The 21,714-nt window shown below is 57.0% G+C and overlaps 2 protein-coding genes across 6 annotated transcripts; one reads left to right on the top strand and one right to left on the bottom strand.

The window, feature by feature from the left end:
- The first annotated feature begins 235 nt into the window (after window positions 1-235).
- Window positions 236-6,508, top strand: GIPC3 (GIPC PDZ domain containing family member 3). Of its 3 annotated transcripts, XM_049708105.1 has the most exons (7): window positions 236-626; window positions 1,380-1,565; window positions 1,680-1,860; window positions 3,054-3,166; window positions 3,447-3,541; window positions 3,660-5,586; window positions 5,659-6,508. In XM_049708105.1, exons 1-7 carry the CDS (start codon window positions 384-386, stop codon window positions 6,322-6,324), a joined length of 3,411 nt encoding a protein of 1,136 aa, XP_049564062.1. In that variant the 5' UTR covers window positions 236-383; the 3' UTR covers window positions 6,325-6,508. The 3 variants fall into 3 exon arrangements, with proteins under 3 accessions (XP_049564062.1, XP_033273431.1, XP_049564063.1); XM_033417540.2 differs by having other exon boundaries at window positions 3,660-6,508; XM_049708106.1 differs by lacking the exon at window positions 5,659-6,508 and having other exon boundaries at window positions 3,447-3,528; window positions 3,660-3,942.
- Window positions 6,509-7,226: 718 nt separating this feature from the next.
- Window positions 7,227-17,907, bottom strand: TBXA2R (thromboxane A2 receptor). Of its 3 annotated transcripts, XM_033417541.2 has the most exons (4): window positions 17,330-17,907; window positions 12,678-12,907; window positions 12,039-12,536; window positions 7,227-7,983 (listed from the first exon to the last, which is right to left on the bottom strand). In XM_033417541.2, the coding sequence occupies exons 2-4, from the start codon at window positions 12,822-12,824 to the stop codon at window positions 7,738-7,740; spliced, it is 891 nt and encodes a 296-aa protein (XP_033273432.1). In that variant the 5' UTR covers window positions 12,825-12,907; window positions 17,330-17,907; the 3' UTR covers window positions 7,227-7,737. The 3 variants fall into 3 exon arrangements, with proteins under 3 accessions (XP_033273432.1, XP_004286375.1, XP_049564070.1); XM_004286327.4 differs by having other exon boundaries at window positions 12,039-12,907; XM_049708113.1 differs by lacking the exon at window positions 17,330-17,907 and having other exon boundaries at window positions 12,039-12,909.
- Window positions 17,908-21,714: the final 3,807 nt, after the last annotated feature.

Here is a 21,714-nt window from a genome sequence, read left to right as displayed (position 1 = left end):
GCTCAGTTTATACCAGGGTAAGCGTCCTCCCCACCTCTTACGGTTGTTGCAAGGATTAAATGAGTGCGCCCAGCAGAGAGCAAGCGCCCGGGCACCCACGGCTGCCCCATCCTTATTTGTGATCCTTATTTTTCCCGCTCCCCGGAGAGTTCACAGCTGGCCCTGGCAAGGCCGGCACACCTGGGGCCAGCCCCCCCGCCCCCCTGCCCTCCCTCCCCACACCCCCGCACTCCGCGGTGTCGCCTTCCCGGGAGGCTCGGGTTCCCGGATCCCCTTACCCCGACGGCTCGGCTGTCGCTCCTTGGGCCGGGGGAGGGGAGGCTGCAGGAAGCGGCGGATCCGGCGGCTGTGGCCGTGGCCCCGGTGGCCGAGCTCCTCCTGCCATGGAGACCACAGCGGCCCGCGAGGCCCGGGGGGCCGAGGCCCCACGCCTGCCCGCGCCCCCGCCCTCGCCCGCCGAGCCCCCAGCCGCGTCCCCCAGCCCGGCCGCGCCCCGAGCCCGCCCGCGCCTCATCTTCCGCACGCAGCTGGCTCACGGCAGCCCCACGGGCAAGATCGAGGGCTTCACCAACGTCCGCGAGCTTTACGCCAAGATCGCCGAGGCCTTCGGGATCGCGCCCACCGAGGTGAGGCCCCCGGACCCCCAGCACCCGAGGCCCACCGGCTGACCGGGGGTAGGGGTGGACCCTGGACGCCGGGACTGGGGCCCCAGAACGCCCATCTTCGGATGGAGGGGACCCGATCTCCGGATCTCAGAGACGCACCTCTCAGATCCTGGGGTGTCCGTACCCGGTGGACCCCCTGCGCAAAACATGCGCACGTCTTAGGGTTAACGGATGCCTAGTTCGTCCAGGAAAACACTGGGCTGACCCAGCTAGGAGTGGACCCCAGCTCTCAGGGAAGCGCCTATGTTTCCTGGGCGCGGCTGCGGGGCTGTGGTTCCAGGCAGCCCCCTTTCAGGTGAGAAGTCCGAGGCCGCGGGGGGTCAGGGGCTGGGTTGTAGGTGCGCCTCGCAGCCCAGAGGGGGCGCCAGCAGATTTAGAACAGTTTTAAAAGATTGGGGGTGACAGGGCAACGAAGGGTTAAAAAGGGAAATCTGGGGGGGTGGGAGAGGGGGCGTCCTCCTGCCCTAAGTCTCCTTCTCACCCTGCTCCCCATTCTGGGGGTCCCAGTCTCCTCGCCTCCCACCCCATTCTGAGAGGATCCCATACTCTGCCATTACACGTGACTGCGATCCTGGTAGGGGATGACTGGGGTCAGTTTCGTGCCTCTTTGCGCTTCGGTTTCCCCCTGAGCCCAACCCCCGGTTGTTCTGCGCAGACGGTGGGGGATGAATGAGGTCTGTCATTAATTTTGGGCTCCCCCTCCCCTCGGGACAGATCTTATTCTGCACCCTAAACAGCCACAAAGTGGACATGCAGAAACTCCTAGGCGGCCAGATAGGGTTGGAGGACTTTATCTTTGCCCACGTGCGCGGCGAGACCAAAGAGGTGGAGGTCACTAAGACCGAGGACGCCCTGGGACTGACCATCACTGACAACGGGGCTGGCTATGCCTTCATCAAGGTGCCCGTGGGGGCGGGTGGCTTCCCGGGTGCCCCTCTCTGCCCCTCTCTGGTGTGAACAGGACCTGAGAGGGGCCGCTGGGGTGGCCCTGTGAGTGACTCTGGGTCCCTGCAGAGGATCAAGGAAGGCAGCATCATCAACCGGATCGAGGCAGTGTGCGTGGGCGACAGCATTGAGGCCATCAACGACCACTCAATCGTTGGCTGCCGCCACTACGAGGTGGCCAAGATGCTCCGGGAGCTGCCCAAGTCGCAGCCTTTCACCCTGCGCCTGGTTCAGCCCAAGAGAGCTTTCGGTGAGGGCCACCTGGGGCCCAGGGGGCAGGCTGGTGGGGGGCGGCGGGGAAGCTCTTCCAGAAATTGGTCCTCTGCATGCACCGGGTGGCAAAGGGTGGGGGGATGGGACAGGATGGAAGGTTCTAGATGCCTCTGGTGACAGGACAGGGAGCTTCTGGCACTGTATGAGGAACAGGAGGGTCATTTCTAGATTGTTATAGAGTTGGTCTGGGCATGGGGGTCGGGGGAGGCTTGGGAAGATTGGGAAAGGATGAGGAGGTATCTGGATCTATTTTGTAGCTGGTCTGGGAGCTTTTAAAGTACTGCTATGAGGCTCTGGTGAGTTCTTGAGAGTGACTCTCAAAGGGAGCTCTAGAATGGAGCTTTTCAAAGAGAAGTCTGTGACTGGTCCATGGATGAGATAAGGAGGTCCCCGTCGAAGAAGGATTCTTAACCTCAGCACTACTCACATCTGGGGCTGGATGACTGTTGTGGGGCAGTCTTGGGCACTGTCAGGTTCGACCTAACAGGTGCCAGTGTCTCCCCTGAGTTGTAACAATCAAAAGCGTCTCTAGGTATTGTCAATGTCACGGGGGGGGGGGTGCAAAATCACACTCCTCCCCCGCCCCGCCCCCCGTGCAAGCTGGGTTGAGAACCTTGATCTAGAATGTAGATCACCTTGTTTAGTTCAGCAGACAATTGTTTTCCATAAGTAGACTTTCTCAAGGAAGGAAGCAGGATGCTAATTTCCTTTCTGGCACAGGCTTCTTATCTCATCATGGACTGGCCCTTTGAGTCACCCTGTCCCAGAACAAGAGGTTCTAAAGGTGCCCTGGCCCATCTGGAGGGAGGTCCCAGGGGAGTGCGACAGGATGGGGTCCTAGATCTGCCCTGGAGCAGGACAGTGAACTCTGAGAGCCGTGAGCAGGTTAGGAAGAGCCAATTCTAGAGCAAGGAGCTTTCTAGATTGATCCTCTGGGAACAAGGAGAATCTTAAGCAGTCTCTTCTAGAGAAAGTCACTTTGAGAGGAGGAGGGAAATTTGAGGGAAGAAAGGATTCTCAAGCATGGTCCCTGAGGATTCACCCATGGACATAAGGAGGACTTTGAAGGGTAGGAAGGTTCTAGAAAGGCTCAGCTGGTGGCTTCTGAGTGTTTAGGAAGATATGGATCTGCCCAGAACACATGCACCTCCTCCACTCTGTCCCCTCCAGATATGATCGGCCAGAGAAGCCGGAGCAGCAAATGCCCCACGGAGGCAAAAGTCAGCAGTGGGAGGGAGACCCTGCGGCTTCGGTCTGGGGGGGCCGCCACTGTGGAGGAAGTGGTGAGTGGAGGGGAGAAGGGTGGACATCAGGGTCTCTTGCACCTAGAGCTCTATCGCTGACTCAGCATGACCTTGGGTAAGACCCTCTCCTTTGCCCAGCCTCAGTTTCCCTACCTGCAAAGTGGGCCCTTGTCAGTCAGGGCAGTAATGGTGGGACCAGAAGCATTGACTAATGTGTGGTCCCAGTCTGCTGTCACCTAAGGGGTGGGGGACTGGGGAGGGGGCTGGGCCAGAGTGATCCCAGGCTTCTGACCCTCTGCTTTGCTCCCTACAACCCCAGCCTAGTGAATTTGAGGAGGAGGCATCTCGGAGGGTGGATGACCTGCTGGAGAGCTACATGGGCATTCGGGACCCAGAGCTGGGTAAGGGGCCAGGGTAAGCCGGGTGGACCCTGGGGGGAGGACAGCCCATGGGGAGGAGGCAAGGGTCCCAGGGGAAGCTGGCGTCCCCCCAGGGAGCGCCCTCACCCACTTCCCCTCGGCTCGGCCTGCAGCGTCCACCATGGTGGAGACATCCAAGAAGACAGTGAGTGTCCAGGAGTTTGCACGCCATTTAGACTCCGTTTTGGGCGAGTTCGCCTTCCCGGACGAGTTTGTGGTGGAGGTGTGGGCCGCCATCGGCGAGGCCAGGGAGGCCTGTGGCTAGTCTGCCCCGGGGCCGAGCGCAGCCCCAGCCCGGAGCCCAGCCCCATGTCCCAGCCCTCCCGGCCAGTTCCCCAAGCCCAGCCCTGCTCTGGAGTCCAGAAGTCCAGATCTGAGACCCAGCCCTGCTCTAGAGCCCAGCCCAGCTCAGAGACCAAGCCCAGATCTGAGACTGGTATCACCTCTAGAACCCACACCAGTTTTGAGACTGAGCCCAGCCCCGAGACTCGGCCCTGCTCTAGAACCCAGCTCAGCTCGGAGACCAAGCGCAGCCCTGAGACCACGTTCACCTCTAGAACCCATACCAGTTTTGAGACCAGGCGCAGCCCTGAGACCCAGCCCTGCTCTGGAACCCAGGCCAGCTCAGAGACCAAGCCCAGATCTGAGACCCAGCCCTCCCCTAGAACCCAGCTCAGCTCGGAGACCAAGCTCCCCTCTAGAGGCAAGGCCAGCTTTGAGACCACGTTCACCTCTAGAACCCACACCAGTTTTGAGACCAAGCCCTGCTCTGGAACCCAGGACAGCTCTGAGGCCCAGTTCATCACTAGAACCCAAGCCAGTTCTGAGATGCAACCCAGCTCCAGAACCCAGCTCTCCTCTAGAACCCAGGACAGCTCTGAGGCTAAGCTGAGCTCTGATATAAAGTCAAGTTTGGGAACCCAGACAAGTTTTAAGAGCCACCCCGGCTCTGAAATCAATCCTAGTTCTGAAAGTCAGGCCAGCTTTATGACCCAGCCCTGCCTTAAAACTCGACCCAACTCTGGAACGCAAGACAGTTCCATGACCCAGTTGTACCTGGACACCTGGTCTAGCTCAGAAACACCAGTTAGTTCTGGAACCCAGGTGAGACTCAAGAAGCAGCCCAGTTCCAGAAGCCACGTCAGCTCAGGATTCAAAGACAGTTCCGAAACGCAACCCTATTCTCATGCCCAGACCAGCTCAGGAACCCAGATGCACGCTGCAGAGCAGTCCAGGCCCAGACCCCACCCCCATACTAGGGCCCAGCCCAGCTCCAACGATGAGTCCAGCTCAGAGACTGAGCCCAGCTCTATACACCAGACTAGAGCAACAAGCAGGCCTGTCTCCAGAATTCAGACAAGCTCTGGACCCCCATCCATCTCTGGGGCAAGGCCCGCCTCCAGAGCTCCACTTGATGCCAAGACCCACCCTCACTGCAGAACACAGAGCAGCTCTAGAACATCATCCAGCTCTGGGACCCAGACAGACTTCAAGGCTTGGCCAACTTCCAGAGTTCAGTCCAGCTCAGGCACTCCACCCAGCTCCAGAACTCAGCTCAGTTCTAGAGCGCAGGCCGGCTCTGAAATCCCATCGAGCTCTAAAACACAGTCAATTGCTGAGACCTACTTGAGTTCCAGAGTCCAGCTAAAGTCTGGGCCTGGGACCCAGACCAATGCAGCAACAGACTTAAGCTCCACGGCTCTGTCGAGCTCTGAGAGCAGGCCCAGCTCCAGGACCCAGCCCTGCCTGGGAACTCAAAACACCTCTGGGACCCAGCTCGTCTCAGAAACCCTGCAAAGCTCTAGAGACCAACTCCAGACCACACCCCCAGGCAGCTCTGCTGTTGAGCCGGACTTTGGGAGACAGAACAGCTCTGGAAGTCCACTCATCTCTACAGCCCAGCCCAGCTCTGGGACCCAGACCAGTTCAAGAATACAGCCCAGTTCTGGAACCCAACCCAGCTCCGGAATGCAGACCAGTTCTGGAACCCAGCTCATCTCTGGGACCCAGCCCAGTGCAAGAATGCAGCCCCTCTCTGGAGTCCACCTCATTTCTGGAACCGAAACCAGCTCCAGAACACAGACCAGTTCTGGAACCCAGCTCAACTCTGAGACCCAGCCCAGCTCTGGGACCCAGCTCAGCTCCAGAACCCAGTTCAGCTCTAGAATTCAGTTCAGAGCTGAGACTCACCACAGCCCTGAAACCCAGACCAGTTCAAGAACCCAGCCCAGCTCTGGAATCCACCTTACTTCCAGAACCGAATCTGTTTCTGAAACGCAATCCGGCTCCAGAAGCCAGACCAGCTCAAGAATACAGCTCAGCTCTAGAAATGGGCTCCGCCCACCAACCCCTGGCCTTGACCCCAGAACCCAGGCTGATGCCACTGCCCCAGCCCGACCTCAACACCCAGGCCCATCACTCAGAGCCCCACCTACAGGTCCTAGGAGGGTCTCTCACCCTCAGTCCCATGATCGGGTTCAAGGAGCCCAGGCCGATACTGGCCCAGGCCGAAGCCCATCCACTTCTGCCCTGTTCCCACGGCCGTGGTCCCCCTCCGTCCCGCAGAAACCAGCCCTTCCCCCCAAGCCCCAGCTGAGACCCCAGAAGTCCACCCCACCCACCAAATCTGTCATCCCTAGTTCTGCCACCAGGGCGGCCCTCCTGCATTCCCAGCCCCCTGAACCCTCAGCTCAGGGGCCTGCCCCCTCCCCCGAGCTCAGGGAGCCAGAGCCAGCTCCGCCGGCGTCAGAGCCCCTCCCCTACCATGGGGGGCTATAGCTTGGGGGTGACATACTTGTGGCCCCCATCCCCTCTCCTGCCCCTCCCAGCCTGGGTCCCCCAGAAGCAGCAGGTGACCTCATTCCCCCACAGGCGGGTTTGGGGGTGGTGAGGGAGGGTGGACACAGGGGCTTTGGTTTCACCCGGGCCTGGCTCTGGGAGCTGTAAGCAGATCCCAGGTCTGTGGAGGGGAGGCGGGGTGAGGCGGGGGGGGGTGGAAGTTGGGGCAGGAGGCGGTTTCCCCCTCATGTACCTCGAGGGCTCATGGGGAATAAAGGCACCTCCCACCCCTGCAGCTCTGTGTGTCGTTTTTGGGGGGTGTTTGGGGGACAGCAGAGGAAGGGGCAGGCGTGAGGGTCTGGGGGGCTGACATGACAGCACTAGATGCTTCTTACGTGGCTACGATGTGCCAGGCACATTGTTAAGTACTAAGTGTGCAGGTGCTCATGGACCTGCAGACACACGGTGCTCTAGACAAACTCAGTCGTTCGGCCATTCTGTCTGCCTTTACTGAGCACCTACTATGGGCCAGGAGCTGCTTGTTCAAGGCATGGGGAGTCTGAAGGGCTGAGTGAATAGATGGCTAAACCACAAGCTTATGAGGGAGTGCATCCCATCTGCCGTGGAGGAAGCAGGCGTGTACGCCATGGTCCCTGTGTGTCTTGCCCTCTCTTTTCCTCACCTGCAAAATGGGCTTAATCCCAGAACCCTCTCTTAGGGGCTGTAGGGAGGCTTCCAGGAGATCCAAGCTGTAAAGTGCTTAGGGAAGACTCAATAAAGGAAGTGGGGAGAGGAGCTGGAAGCCAGCCCAACCTCTTGGGGCTTCCACAGCCCCCCAGTCCTGCTTGGCTGCCACACGGTTGGATAGGAATATTGATACAAGAAACTTCAATAATTGACGATTTCAGAGCCAAAAGAGATTATATTTTGGCAAGAGAGGGAGTCTCTTGCCCGTTCTCATTCAACCTTTTCTAGACAGAGCCTTCTCAAATTGGGCTGTCAAAGGGAATCAACTGTACCCCAGTAAGCAGGTCATATTCAGGGGTCAGAGGGGGTCAGAGTCCCCCATTTCTGGAGGATTTCTGCAAGGGGAGGCTTACAAGTCTGCTTTCCTCCAGACACCATCCCAGCATTGCCCACACCCTTCCTGGGATTGGGAGGGGCCTCTGAGTGGGGAGGGGCGGAGAGAGGGGAGGGCCTTTGGAAAGGGGAGTCAGGGAAGAGTTGGAGGGTCCCCAGGGATGATGGAAGACAGCACACAATCCTGCCACTCAAACTGTCCATCCTGCACTCCTGGCTCCTGGACTTCCGAACAGGCAGATGCGACTGACAGGGAGGACAAAGTTTAGATGGGGGACATGCTGGCAGGGTGCTCTGTCCTTCCAGAGCTGCCCCCGACGTCCAGCCCTGGCCCTACTGCATCGTGGACCTGCGGGTGAGCTGGGGTTGCAGGGAGAGAGACCTGGGCCGGGTACTGAGGCGAGGGTGGAGGCGCCGGATCACCGCCCGGCGAAACAGGATGTACACCCAGGGGTCGAGGATCTGGTTCCAGGTGGCCACGCGCAGGTAGATAAGCAGCTGCTTCTCGGTGGCTCGGGACAGCTGCCCAGTCGGGCTCATGGCAGGCGGGCTCCGCAGCACCGTCTGGGCGATAAAGACCTGCGGGGGGAGGGGTGTGTGTGCGTGTGGCCAGAGCGGTCAGCCGGGGGCCAGGCCGGCCACCAGCCCTGCCCTCCACCAGTACCTGCCCGGGCCACCTGCCATCCACCGAGACCCCGTGCTGATTTTGTCCCCGAGGTGCTGTGTGACCCCGGGAGAGCTGCCTGACCTCTCTGAGCTTCAGCTGATGTGGCCAAAAAATAGCACACTTTTCCTGCTCCTCTCCTGGGCACAATTAAACGTGGTGGACAAGAGGACTTGCAGGTGCGAGCAGGTGGAATCACTGTGACTGCCAGTTTTATTATTCTATCAAACATTTATATTTTATACAAATTTTATAATATAATATCAAATTATGGTATAAAATTGTATATTAAATAATTAAATTTTATGTTGTTTATTTTAAGTCAGTTTATATTACATTAAAATTTATAGTTTATAAAATTTTATGTTAAATAATTTTTGTTAAATTCTTATATTAAATCACTTTAATATATTTTATTAAATATTGGATTTTATATTTAATATTATACAATATATAATGTAATAAGGTATTTACAGATTATCATAGAATATAATTAGTTACCTAATAATTAATATATTGTTAATTATAACTATTATATATAGTTATGTTATATATATTATATAGTATTTAAAGTTATATATGTAATTATATAATATATAACATAATTATAAGGATGTGACTATATATTACATAATGATTGATATAATTATTAAGTATTAATTAATAATATGTAATTATAGCTATATGTTATATCATATTTAACAATTACATAATATATATTATATAATGATTGATATATTATTAAGTATGAATGAATAATATATAACTACAGTTATATGTTATATAGTATTTAACAGTTATATAATATATAACTATATATTATATAATGATTGATATAATTGTTAAATATTAAGTAATAATATGTAATTATAGTTATATGTTATACAGTATTTAAAAATTATATAATGATTGATATAATTATTAATTCTAATCTAATCTAATTAATTATATTATATTTCATAATTATAATCAAATTTATACTATAGTTAATATAATTATATTCATATTGTATTGCATGTATTATACTAAAAGAAATTTTTTCTTTTTTTTTTGGCTGCACCATACAGCTTGCGGGATCTTAGTTCCCTGACCAGGGATTGAACCTGTGCCCTCAGCAGTGTAAGTGCAGAGTCCTAACCACTGGACCGCTAGGAAATTCCCCCACAATTATTATTTTAAAATTGTTTCCTGAGCACCTAGTGTGCTGGGCAATTCTGGGGACACTGCAGTGGCCAAGACAGACCCAGGTCCCACTTGCACAGGTTCACAGGCTCACAGCCCCATTAGGACATGTGACCAGGTGGTTGCAGCTTGGCGGTGGGAGTGGGGGTGACCTAGCAGTGATGGAGGCACTGTTGGAGCCCAGAGTAGGAGCCTGACCGGGCTTGGGAGAGGTAACCAGATGGCGAATAGGAGTTTCCCAGGTAAGTTTGAAGGAAGTGTCTGTGGGCCTTTCTTCTGGGACAATAGGGAGCTATGGGAGGTTTTAGAGCAGGAGTTGCCTCACGGGCCAAATCTGGCCTGCCACCTGTTTTTGTTTTGCTTTGTTTGCTTTATTTTTGCCTTTTTTTTTTTGTTTTTTTTGTTTTTTATTTTTGCCTTTTTGGTTTGTTGTTTTGCTAAGAATGTTTTTACATGTGTCAATGGTGAGAGAAAAAAATTAGAAAGCATATTTTGGGGGTTTTTTAATTTAAAAAAAATTTTTATTTTTATTTTTTATTTTTTGGCCATGTCACGCAGCATGCTCAACTAGGGATCGAACCCACACCCCCTGCAGTGGAAGCACGGAGTCTTAACCACTGGGCCACCAGGGTAGAGGCCTAGAAAGCATATTTTGTGACGTGACAATGACATGAAATTCAAATTTCAGAGTCCGTAAAGGAAGTCCTATTGGTGCACAGCCACGCCCGTTTGTTTCCATGTAGCTTTCATGCCACAGCAGCAGAGCTGCGTCGTTGTCACAGAGACTGTGTTTAAAGGGTTTACTATATGGCCTTTTAGGAAAAACTTTGCTGCCCAAGGGGACCAGGAATCGTTTAATGATTCAGTGATTCTACCTAGGATGCCTTCCTGGTTTTTACCTAATAGTTCAACTTCTATTTATCCTACAAAGCCTCAGTTCCAATGGCTCAGAGCAGGGCAGGGCTCATCCTGGGTATTTCAAGAGAGTCAAGGCTGGAGGGCAGGGAGAAAGAAGAGGCTGAGACAGATCCTTGTCAGGGACCTCTTGGTGAAGGTGACATTTGAGGCAAGACATGGAGGAGTGAGGGAGTGATCCATGTGGAGATCTGGGGTGGGGGAAAGCATTCCAGGCAGAGGGTACAGCCCAGTGCAAAGGTCCTGGGGCAGGACCGGGCCTGGCATGTTGGAGGAACAGCCAGGAGGTCCATGTGTCTGGAGCAGAGTGAGCGAGGGGGAGAGAGGGAGGAGGGGAGGGCAGGGAGGGGACGGGGCAGGTCGTGCAGGGCCTTGTGGGTGGCAGGGAGGACTTAGGCTTTTACCCTGAGGGAGGTGGGAGCCCTGGAGGGCTGTGGGCAGAGGGGGGACCTGACTCAGGTGCTCACAGGCACCGTCTAGATGCTGCTCGATAAATAATAATGATAATAATTACAAGTGAATATAGAAATGGCCTCAGCTCGACACAGATGTAGAGAATAAACGTATGGACACCAAGTGGGTAAAGTGGCGGGGTGGGGCGGCGGTGGTGGGATGAATTGGGAGATTGGGATTGACATACATACACTAATATGTATAAAATAGATAACTAATAAGAACCTGCTGTATAAAATAAATAAAATAAAATACAAAAAAAGAAATGGCCTCAGCTCTATGAGACCAGGCCTGGGAGGGACACCCCAGGTACAGAACAGAAGCACATTTCTCAGCCGGAAGCATCATCCTGTAACTGCCACTCCCCTGGGACCCATCAGTGCCTGCAGCTTCACGTATCACAAAAAAAATTATGTTCCTTTCTTTTTTTTTCCCACCACTGACACACATAAAAACATTCTTAGCAAAACAAAGCAAACCAAATTTGCAATCTTCCTAGCCCACAGGTTTAGCTTTTGTTTTAGCCCTTATCACCTCCTAATATCTACCACTTCACTTATTTATATACTATGTTTATTTTCTGTCTTCCCCACGACCTAAGAGTTCCAGGAAGTCAGGCAGTTTTGTCAGCTTTGTTCCCTGTGCAGTGCCTAGACCAGAGCCAGCAACACACTCATAGCTCAGTGAATGTTTGTTGAAGGAACCAATGAACAAATGAGTTCATGTCATCATCCTGACAGTCACTCTGAGAGGCTGGCACCTTTTTAGTCATCCCCATAATAGGGGGAGATTGAGGCTGGAGGAGATTGAGGCTGGAGATTGACCCGTAGCCAGAGTCACATGATAAGCCCTTGTTGGATGTGGGCTGGAAACCAAGTATCTGATTCCAGTCTCCAGACTTGTCGCCATACAGTCAGAAATGGAAAAATAACCACTCCAAGCGGCCAATTACATCAATCAGTGGAAGGACTTCAGCAAGCTCCCCTGACTCAGGGAAGATCTGTGCAAGGCTAGGGTCCAGCCCAGAACTAGGCACAAAGTAGAAATGATTCAGTAATTGTACCTGGAATGTCCTCCCTGCTTTTCTCTGGCAGGTAAACTCCTCTTCATCCTTCAAAACCCCAGCTCCAATGCCCCTCTTCCAGAAAGCCTTCCCTGATATCCCAGGGAGAGCCTGGAAGCCCTTCCCTGGGCATCTCAGTCCCAGGACACTGCCTCTGCCCCAGTCCTGCCCCCAGTTTGGGATTATCTGTGTCTTGCTCATGGGTTCCTCAAGGAAGGACCCTTGAACACTGGGGTCATGCCCACATTTTCTTGGGCGGATGAGAACCTGAGGGTTATGAATTCATTCGGGAGGAACCGAGGCCCAGTCACCAAGGGTGGGTGGGAGACCCTGGCAGCCCCTGCCCCCGCCACTCACCAGCAGCGGCATCCAGCAGATGCTGGCCACCACCATGATGCCCGTGAGCTGAGCCATCATCTCGACCTCGCAGTCCCGTGGGCGCTGCTGGGCGGCCTCCTGCCCGTGGTAGACGTGGCACAGGGTGGCCACGCTGATCGTGTTGAGCAGGAAGGAGAGCCCCACCGAGAGGCTGCCAAGGAGGGTGAAGAGCAAACCGAAGGCCACATCTCCTGGCTCGGCACCGAGTGTGAGGAAGCACCAGGAGCCCGGGTACTGCACGGTGTAGCGACCCACACCCAGCAGGGGCAGCAGGCCCAGCGCCAGCGCGGCGGCCCACACCAGCCCCACCGTGGTCCAGGCCCGGCGCTGCGAGGAGGCTGCGGGCCGTGAGAAGGGCCGGGTGATGCCCAGGTAGCGCTCCGAGGCCATGGCGGCCCCCAGCAGCAGCGGACACAGGCCAAAAAAGACCATGATGACGCCCATGAAGTGGCAGAGACTGCAACCGGGGTCCACGGCCTGCCAGTCAAAGAGGGCGGCGTGCTGGGACACCACGATGATGCCAGTGACCAGCAGCCCCATGAAGTCAGTGATGACCAGGCCGCAGAGGAAGGTCAGGAAGGAGGATCGCGCATGGGAGCTGCCCTGCCGCGCACTCACCAGCACACTCAACGCCAGCAGGTTGGAGGCCAGGCCCACCAGGCAGAAGGAGGCCGCGAACCAGGGGGAGGCGATCAGGCGCCGTTCCTCCAGCGTGATGTTTGTTGGCCGCAAACAGGGCCCCAGAGAACTGCCATTGGGCCACATGGCGCCAGAGCGGAGTGGGGAGGGTCACCACCCCATCAGGCCAAGGCTGCAGGTGGGGTGGACTGGCACTGGCTCAGGCACACCTGGGGAGGGTGGTGGCGGAAGAGAAGATTTGCTGGTGACATTCTGCATTTTAGTCTGAGCAGCCCTGGTGAACTCCTACACAACCTTCAATGCCCCAGCTCAAATATTCCCTCCTATAGGAAGCCTTTCCTGACCTATCTCACTCCCTACTCAGTAAGTATTACTATTACTACTATGACTAGCTCCAGCCCTGTCCTGCCCAGGCTCAGTGACCCTCAAGGGCGAGGATCAGTTCTGTCTCCTCTGGGAACCCTGAAAGACACCAGTTAGTATTTGCCAGGTCTCAGAGAAGGGCTGAGAAGCCCCAGTTTGAACTCCAGCCCTCATACCCACTGTGTGACCCCAGGCAAATGATTTCTTCTCTCTAAACTTCCATTTCCCTGCTGGTCATCCATCTGAGCCCTTGGTGGACTGCAGAATCCAGAACAGATTTCAGCTATTGTAAAACAGGACACACCCAGTGTGGGGAGGGCAGCTGGCTGGTGGCCAGAGGTCGCTGGTTCTCGAGCAGGCTCCAAGGTCAGCCTTGTGGGTCACAATTTCTCGTGAAATTGTGGGAGAAACCCGGCCCCATTGGTGTTTTAGGGAGAGCCTTCCTCACATGTTGGAATCGTGTAGATTCTTTTTTTCCCCCGTTTTTGTTTAATAAGAAATAAACCCAGAAATCCAGTTCCATCTGTGAGCAAAACTCAGGTCATGTGGAGCAGCAGGATCCCTAGGGACGGGCTATAAACAATAGGAGGAGGGTAATGGGCTATAAACTACCCTGTGTGGGGCTGGGGGAGAAAATTGGAGAGACATATGGGTCTGACTGCCTCGGGTGTGGACGAATCAGCCAGATATGGGGACATCGAGTAGAAATAAAATGAGACCATTCAAAAGCCAGCTTCCAGGGGCTTCCCTGGTAGTCCAGTGGGTAAGACTCCGTGCTCCCAATGCAGGGGTCCTGGGTTCAATCCCTGGTCGGGGAACTAGATCCCACATGCATGACGCAACTGAAGAGTTACATGCCGCAACTAAGAGTCCACATGCCACAACTAAGAAGTCTGCATTCTGCAACTAAGAAGTCTGCATGCCGCAACTATTCCCCAAAAGGACACAGCAGGGAGGGCGTAAGGTCACCCAGGGGGCCGGCACCCCACCCTGGGCGCACACCACGAGCCATCCTTGTGCTGGCAGGGAGGGGGCACTGGGTGGCAGGATCAGAGTGGGCAAAGGTGGGGAGGCAGGACCATGGGAGGCACAGATGGCCCAGGCAGTTAAAGCTCAGAAAGGTCCTCTTATGATCCCCATTTTGCAAAGGCAGGGAACCTGAGGCACAGAGAGGTTAAATAACTAATCCAAAGTCACACAGCCTAGCCGGGGTGGATCTGAGATTTAAACTCGGGCCTCATTACATACAAATGTGTGTAATTGAGTCAAAGGCCTGCGAGTCAGGTGGAGGCTGGTGGGAGGTGGGTGTGGAGGGTCACCATCATCGGAATTTTCCTTGATGAAAAACAGATCGAATTTTTCTAGGGAATTCCCTGGCGGCCCAGTGGTTAAGACTCCGAGCTTTCACTGCCGAGGGCATGGGTTCAGTCCCTGGTCAGGGAACTAAGATCCTGCAAGCTGTGCAGCTCAGCCAAACAAGACAGACAAAAAACACACCAACCAAACAAACAAAAAAAAGGGATAGAATTTTTCTAAAAAGTTGGTCAGACTGGATTCGAACACTGACTTTGCCACGAACCCTGAGGGGAGTCAAGCCCCCGCTCTGAGTCTCAGTCTCCCTTCCTATAAGATGGGGCGGATGATGAGAATGACTTCGTCTGTGCCCAGGGCTAAGCCCACTCAGGCGCTCCATTCGTGCTGGCCCTGAGCCCATGCCTGTGACCCGGCCTCAGCAGTGAGCGTGCTCGCTACCCCCTCACTCCCCATCTCATTAATTCAGCTCAGCAACTCCTTATTGAGCCTCATAAATTATCCAGCTCCTGCTGGCCAGCTCCACAGAGCTTCCCTCCCAGGCTGAGAGCCAAGGCCACTGCCACTTCGATGGGGGCGGGGCCTGGAGACAGAAACCTGAACCCCAGAGGGGTGGGGGCTTTCCACGGTGCTCGGCCATCTGAGCCCTCCACTCCCCGGCAGGGGTGTGCTCTTTGCCATCTCAGATTTGGCCTGCACTTGGATTCCCCCTGGGGCGGGGCGCTTGCTCCCTCCCTCCCTTGAGAGCTGGCAATGCGCTGTTTCTAAACATTCCTGGGGACTCAGGGCTGTGCCTGCAGTCACTGCCCCTGCCTCAGCCCTGAGTGACCGCCAGCTCCTCCCAGGTCTCATGGTCTCCTGGTTCCCCACCCTTGCGCGGGAGCTTATGCACCCGGGGACACACACCCCGTGTCTGCCTCGTCTCCCATGTCTGGGAACAAGCCTGTGGCCCAGGGCCTTTGGCCTGGGGGAGGCTGGAAACTGGCACCACTCCCTCTGGCCCCAGCCGGCGGTTTCCAGTCCCCCCGAGGGGTTCAGGTGAGAGCGGGCAGCTCAAGTTCCCCAGGCAAGCGGGCCAGAGGGGCACCTGGCGAGGCCTCCCTTCCCCTCCCACATTGGCCGGGAGGGCTGGCAGGGCCCCCACCCTGCAGGGGACCGTGCTCTTCCCAGCCCGAGGGCCATAAGCACCACGGTGTGGCCCTTGGGGGAAGTGCTCTCCCTCTCTGTGCCTCAAAAGAAACATGGACCCCAGATTTGCTGGACAAACCCAGGATTCCATGGCCCGAGAGTGGGGAGGTTTGGACTTTGAAGGTCCCGGGTTCTGGAATTCTAACGAGTTCCCAGTTCTGGAAGCTGAAGGTCCCAAGAATCTAGAATTTCAAGGGGCTGAGGTTCCAGGACTTTGATGGGAATTTGGTTGGGTCCTGGGTTCCAGAAATCTCTCTCGGGTCCTGGCTCCTCTCTGGAGGATGGACTTTCAGTGCTCCCTCAGCCTCCCTCGGTGAGGCTGGGAGGGATCCATCCACCGCTGTCCCAGAGGCCTGTGCACTGGGTTGGGCTCGGGCACCAGGCTGGTCCTCCCTCCACCCACCGTGGTGGCCCCGATGGAATGTGGTCTTTGGTTCCCAAGGGCCAGGCCCCTCCTCTGCCTGAAGGTCCGTCATCACCTCTGCCTCATTCTTCTCCTGCTTCTGTGATCCATCCGTCTTTCAACAAGTCCCTCTTCCTCTTGACACACCACCACCTGGCCTGCCCGGCCTGCCTGTCCTCACGCCATGGACCCACCCAGCCTCCCCCAAGGGTGATGGTGACCTCAGACAAACTCGGACTGGAGCCCGCAATCTGCCACTGCCCAGCTGGGGGCTCGACCTTGCTGAGTCTCAGTTTCCCCCTCTGTGAAATGGGGATAACAAGGACACCGACTCGCCTGCTGGCATTCTGGCTGGTCTTCCCAGGCCTGACCTGCTCCTGCCACTGAGACTTTGCCCCCTCTGTGCCCCCCCATCCCCACCCCGCCTGGTGCACCCTTCCTGCTTTCTGGCTGTGCTCACAGCTCATCTCCTGGCTGCGTGCATGGGGCAGCCAGGTGGGAGCCCTGATGCTCTGTGTGACCTTGGCCCACTTCCACGTTTCCTAAGTCCTTTAATGCTGCCCAGGTGACAAACGACGATGTCCTCTGGCATGAAAGTGCAGGGACCAGGCCAATCTCTGCATCATTTCCTGCCCTTACCCGATGCAGACCTGCACGCCTGAGGGTATGGACCCCCTCCACGCCCTTGTGCAGCCACAGACGCTCACACAGACACAAACGCATACATGCAGGGCCACTGTCAGTCCCCAGGCCCACCCTTGCCTTCCCCCACCACAAGACTCAATTTCCAGGAACTTTTCCTGTTTGTGACAGCAGCCAAGCCCCCACCCCAGAGGCATCACAGTCAGCCTGCCAGGGTTGGAGCTGAGCCTTGGCCCGGACTCACACAGTCCCTCCCTGTGAGCCTCAGTTTCCTTATCTGTCCAGTGGGTGTCCCCAAGCACCAGCGGGGGACGGATGGGTGATGAAGGGACAGGACCCAAGCCAGGCGGCCAGTGGTTAATGATGGGCACAACTCCGAGTGTGCACATAGACACACAACCAACCAGACGTGTGCTCACACTCACAGCCACAGCCAGCACCCTGGCTCCCTCCCCGGCTGTAGTGGCACCACAGGACACGGAATGGCCGGGCACAGACCCAGGGAAACCCACACACAAAGTACATCCTCCGCCACACTGGCCACAGAGGCACACGCAGGTGCCCAGGGCCGGTAGCACTCCAGGCACGGGACCCAAGCTCACCAATGCCCCGGAACACCCAGCACCTGGCAATTGTCACCGCCCACGGTGAAACACCCACAGCAGGGCGGGTCACCGCAGGATACACCCAAGGCACACCTGCCCACCCACGCCCCGCCCCTAACCTGATGGCCAATTGTCCTCAGCAGGCGATGGTCGATGGGGCGTACAGGGGTAGCCAGCCGCGCAGTCGTGTCCCGGCGGACCTGCGGGTGCCGGGCTGGAGGGGGGCGTGCGGAAGCGGAAGCAGGGCGGCTTCCGGGGCCCCTGAGGAAACTGAGTCACAGCGGGAGAACCACGCCGAGGACCCCGGCACTGCCACGTCGAGGCGGGACACAGATAGAGGGTGGGGCGGGGCGGGGTCCCGGGCCGCGGGAGGGGCGGCGAGGTCCCCTCCCGGCCTGGAGGGGGTTCGGCGGGGACTAAAAATAGCCCGGGGCTGGGGCTCCGTTCTGCGGCCGGCGCCCGTCTCTGCTAGTGTCTGTCTCCCATCAGCCCCTCCAGTCCCGCGCTGGCCACGCCCCTCCCGCCCGGGCCTGGCTGATGAGGGTCGGTGGGCGCGCCCTAGCCCAGCGGGGAAACCGCGAGGCCTCCTGGGGGAGGGGGCGCCCATGGGACCCCAGGGCCGTAGGGGCAGGGGCGGTGGCCGGGGTGGCCGGCGCCCTCTCGGGAGCCTCCGCCCGCTCCCCTCCCCCAAGGCCGCCCCAGCCAGGTCCCCTCCCGGCGCTCCGGCCGCCAAGCCCAGTGTTATTCACCGTCCGGGCTGCACCCGAGGATGAGAGGGGGCGGGGCGGGGGCGGGCCCGGCGGGCCCCGCTCCCCAGGGCGCCAGACCCCGACCCAGGGACCCAGGGCTCAGAGCTGGTGAACCCGGTGGGGTGGGGCCTGGCACACAGTAGGTGCCTCATCAATGTAGGGTCTGTCTGAGGCCCCTGCCCGGGCTGGGGGTAGAGGTGCAGGGACGTTTAGAGGGGAGAGGCGAGCACACTCTCCACCCAGGAGCTTCGTGGGCAGCCTGCTGAGACAGGCTTCTCGAGCAGGTGATCTGGGAGGGCTGTGGGTGGTGGCATTCTAGGGGGAGGGTCCTGTGAGGACACAGGCTGGCATTGGGGCCAGAGGAGGCAAAGCCCCCTGCAGAGCCGCCTGCGGTCCGGGTGGGGAGGTGTGCTTTCCCTCAGCCCCCGCAGTGCAGGGTGGGGAAGGATGCCCAGAGCCCGGCACTGCAGGAGTGATTGAGGATGAGCAGCGGGCTGGAAGCAGGGCTGGGGAATGTCTCCCCAGGAAGGATTGGCTTCCTTGGAAGCCCCCAGACTCACTCAGGGCTGTGGGCCAGGGTCTGATCAGCCCAAAGCCATGAAAGCAGAGGATGACCACCTGGGTACGGCTAGAGCAAAGGCATGGAGGCTGGACCGTGATGCAGGAAAGTGAGAAGCTCCTTAAAGGTCCTTCCTGCCCACAGTCCTTGGGCCTCAGGTGGGTGAAGGGGGTCCACGGGCCTGGGGCTGGCCTTCGAAGATGTGTGGAGGGCAGGGCTTGGGCATGGAGGGGTGGCCTTGGGCCTCCTTGGCGCTCAGTTAAGGCCTGGAGTGAGCCGGGGCTCTCTGGCTTGGCCTTGACCTCACCCTACCCAGTCCTCGGGGGCCTGGGAGGGGCACAGAGTATAGGCTCTGAGTGAGAAAGATGGATTCCTGCCCTGGCCCTGCTCTCCCCTCCATTGGGTCTACCCACTATCCTTCCGGCCTCTGCATCCCTCCAGATGGCACCTCCTCTGTTCCATCCCACTTAACCGTAACTTCTCTTCCTTGACAAGGAATCTCCCCAACTCCTATGCATCTGGCAGAGCCCTGGCTCCGAGGCCCTCTCCTCTGTAAAGCCTAGTTGTTCCAGGCAGTCTTGCCTCCCCCACCCCCTCCTTAAGGGCAACTCTGTGGCAGCCCATGTGGTAGAACAGGTAGACTAAACCTGACCTGCCCTCAAAGATCCCCCAGGCTGGAGAGAGAGAAAGCTGGATACAGACAGTCCCACTCTCCTGCGCTCAGGGCTGGGCCCAAGGAAGTGACAGGGCTTAGTTAGGAGCCCAGGAGGTGAGCCAGGAAGGCATCCTGGGGTGGGGGTAAGGGAGAAGGGACTGAGAACTGGGGCTTTGTGGAATGCGTAGGAGTTCCACAGGTCCAAGAGACGTGGCAGAAATTACACGTGCAAAACTTTGGAGGCAAGAGAGAACATGAGGCTTCGGGGAACTGTAAGGAGGGCAGACTTGGTGGGAAGAGGATGTGGGGCTGGGACTTCAGATGGAGTGGTGGGTGAGATGAAAGGGGACTGTTCCGGTCTCACTTCCTCTGGCCTGAGATAAGAAGGACAGTGCTCCTTCTGGGAAGTAGCCAGGGCAGGGGTCAGAGAAGCGCGCTTGACCTGCAATTAGCCTGGGTCTCACCACGACCCTGCAAGGCGGGGGGTAAAAATGCTCATTTTATAGATGGGGAAACTGAGGCCTGGAGGGCAGATAGGACGTGTCAAAGGCCACGTGTGGGTGGGATCTGAATATGAGTACTGGGCTTCCCCCACCTCCTGGGCTGGTGGCTGGGGGTCTCCTGGCCTCCGTTTCCCACCCCCCCGCCCCCCACCCTGCTCATAGGGCACACGGGAGTCGTGGGAGGGGTTGAGATGGCCTGGGGGCTCCAGATGGTGGGAACAGAGACCAGGTTCAGGACGTGCCCCCCCCCCCCCCCCCCCCCCCCGGCCATGGCTGTGGTTTCCTGTGGGAGCCAGGCAGAGAGCATCTATTCTTAGCTTCACTCACAGCCCAGGGCAGGAAGAGGCTGGGGTGGGGGTTGGGGACAATCTGAGGGACACTGGGTGGATGCTGGGCTGGGGCTGTGTCATGGGGCAGCTGGGTGGGGTGATGTGCCTCCAGTCTGCCTGAGGGGTCTTCCTGACACTCAACTTGTGCCCTGCCCAGCTTACTCACCCTCTATGGCTCCCCAGTGCTGGGAAAGAGTACAGCAGCTGGACTTGCATTCGGCCCTGCCCTGGGCGCACCTGTTGCCTTTTCCTCTGCAAGGCAGGCCCCACCCTCCTTCTCTGCCCGGCAGCCCCGTCCTCCCAGGCCCAGAACGGGCATCCCTCCCCTCCTCCAGGGAGCCTTCAGTGTCCCTTCTGGGGCCCCCCAGACTCAGTGCCTCCCCTGCCCTACCCTGACTCCTTGCCTGGAGGGCGACTGAGCCCCGCTCTCCTCCCTCTGGGCGGGGGCTCCTGGCTAAACACGTGCCCAGCGAGTCGGGGTCACAGCCACCTTGTTCCCCCTGCTCAGAGCCACCACCTCCCTTGGGTAGACTCCCTGCCTGGATTGCAGGAGGGGCGTAAGGAGGAACCAGGATGCTGGGGCTGGGAGGACTCCTCGGGGGGCAGGTGGGGAAACAGGCTGGGAATGGGAGGTTGGAGAAACTCGGGTTCTAACCCTGACTGCTGCTTTCTAGGCTTGAAAACATGTGCCTCTGTGAGCCTGTTTCCCCAAATGGACACAAGCGCTGTCATGCAGGGCTGGCGTGAGGTCCACAAAACACAGGCTAAAGGCCAGGCTATTGCAGCCACACAGAGCCTGTGCTCTGAGAACAGAACAAGGCCCGACCCATCTGGTGACCAAGCACCCTGCTAGGCGCGAAAGTGCCTCCCTGCTCTGCCCCCGACTCAACCCTGCTCCCTGCTCCCGGGGCCTGTCCCACACTTGATGACAGTGGAGCAGGCCAGGGATTAATTGGTAGCGGCTGCCCAGAGGATTCTAAGATTGCTCTGGCAATCAGCAATTGATTACTAATGTCTGTGGAGGGTTCCAAAGGGGATGGATATGGTCTGTGTTCTGCTCTAAAGGGTAGTCTTCATTCTGGACCAGGCTGGCTGGGTGGGACAGGGTCTGCAGTGGGGATTGGGCGTCCCATGACCAGATGCACTTCCCTGCCGAGTCCCCAAGCCCTGCTGTCTAGAACATGTTTACGGATGTATGAGCATGTGTGGGGTGGGGCAGGGCAGTGGAGGCCAGAGCTGAGCCAGAGGCTCCTGGGACATTGTTAAGTCGGGGTTGGTAGATGACCAGTGGCCTGGGGAGTGTCAGCCTCAGCGCTGGGGACACAGGGGCAGATTACTCTCTGTGGGGGGCCATCGTGGGCCCTGTGAGGTGTGGAACAGCATCCCTGGCCCCCACGCCGCGATGTCAGGAGCCCCCCAGATCATGACCAGCACAGATGTCCCCAGACGCCAATGAGCATCGTCCCCTGGCCTAGGTGAGCTGCTGCGCACCTCCTGGAGCGTTCAGAAGTACAGCCTCCTTCTGGGAGCTGAGGACGGGGGTGGGGGACAAAGCGGGAGGAAGCCCTCAGACTGCGAGGGGCTCCCTGAGGAACTGTCACTGACTATCTTTAGGTGTGGTGGTGGTTTTCAAAAGGTCTTCTTGGCTGTTTAGTGCCTTAGTTGTGACAGATGTGCTGTGGTTACGTAAGGCGTTAACAATGGGGACA

The sequence above is a fragment of the Orcinus orca genome, chromosome 3, assembly GCF_937001465.1.
Source record: "Orcinus orca chromosome 3, mOrcOrc1.1, whole genome shotgun sequence".
NCBI classification, from domain to species: Eukaryota; Metazoa; Chordata; class Mammalia; order Artiodactyla; family Delphinidae; genus Orcinus; species Orcinus orca.
The sequence above is the reverse complement of the archived record's forward strand: the minus strand, read 5'-3'. Positions and strand labels throughout refer to the sequence as shown.

Coding starts and splice junctions, on each gene's coding strand:
- GIPC3 (XM_033417540.2), top strand. CDS start 384: ATGGAGACCACAGCGGCCCGCGAGGCCCGGGGGGCCGAGGCCCCACGC. Junction 1,861..3,053: donor TCAGCCCAAGAGAGCTTTCG/GTGAGGGCCACC, acceptor TGTCCCCTCCAG/ATATGATCGGCCAGAGAAGC. Junction 3,167..3,446: donor CCGCCACTGTGGAGGAAGTG/GTGAGTGGAGGG, acceptor CTACAACCCCAG/CCTAGTGAATTTGAGGAGGA.
- TBXA2R (XM_004286327.4), bottom strand. CDS start 12,824: ATGTGGCCCAATGGCAGTTCTCTGGGGCCCTGTTTGCGGCCAACAAAC. Junction 7,984..12,038: donor TCTGCTGGATGCCGCTGCTG/GTGAGTGGCGGG, acceptor CTCCCCCCGCAG/GTCTTTATCGCCCAGACGGT.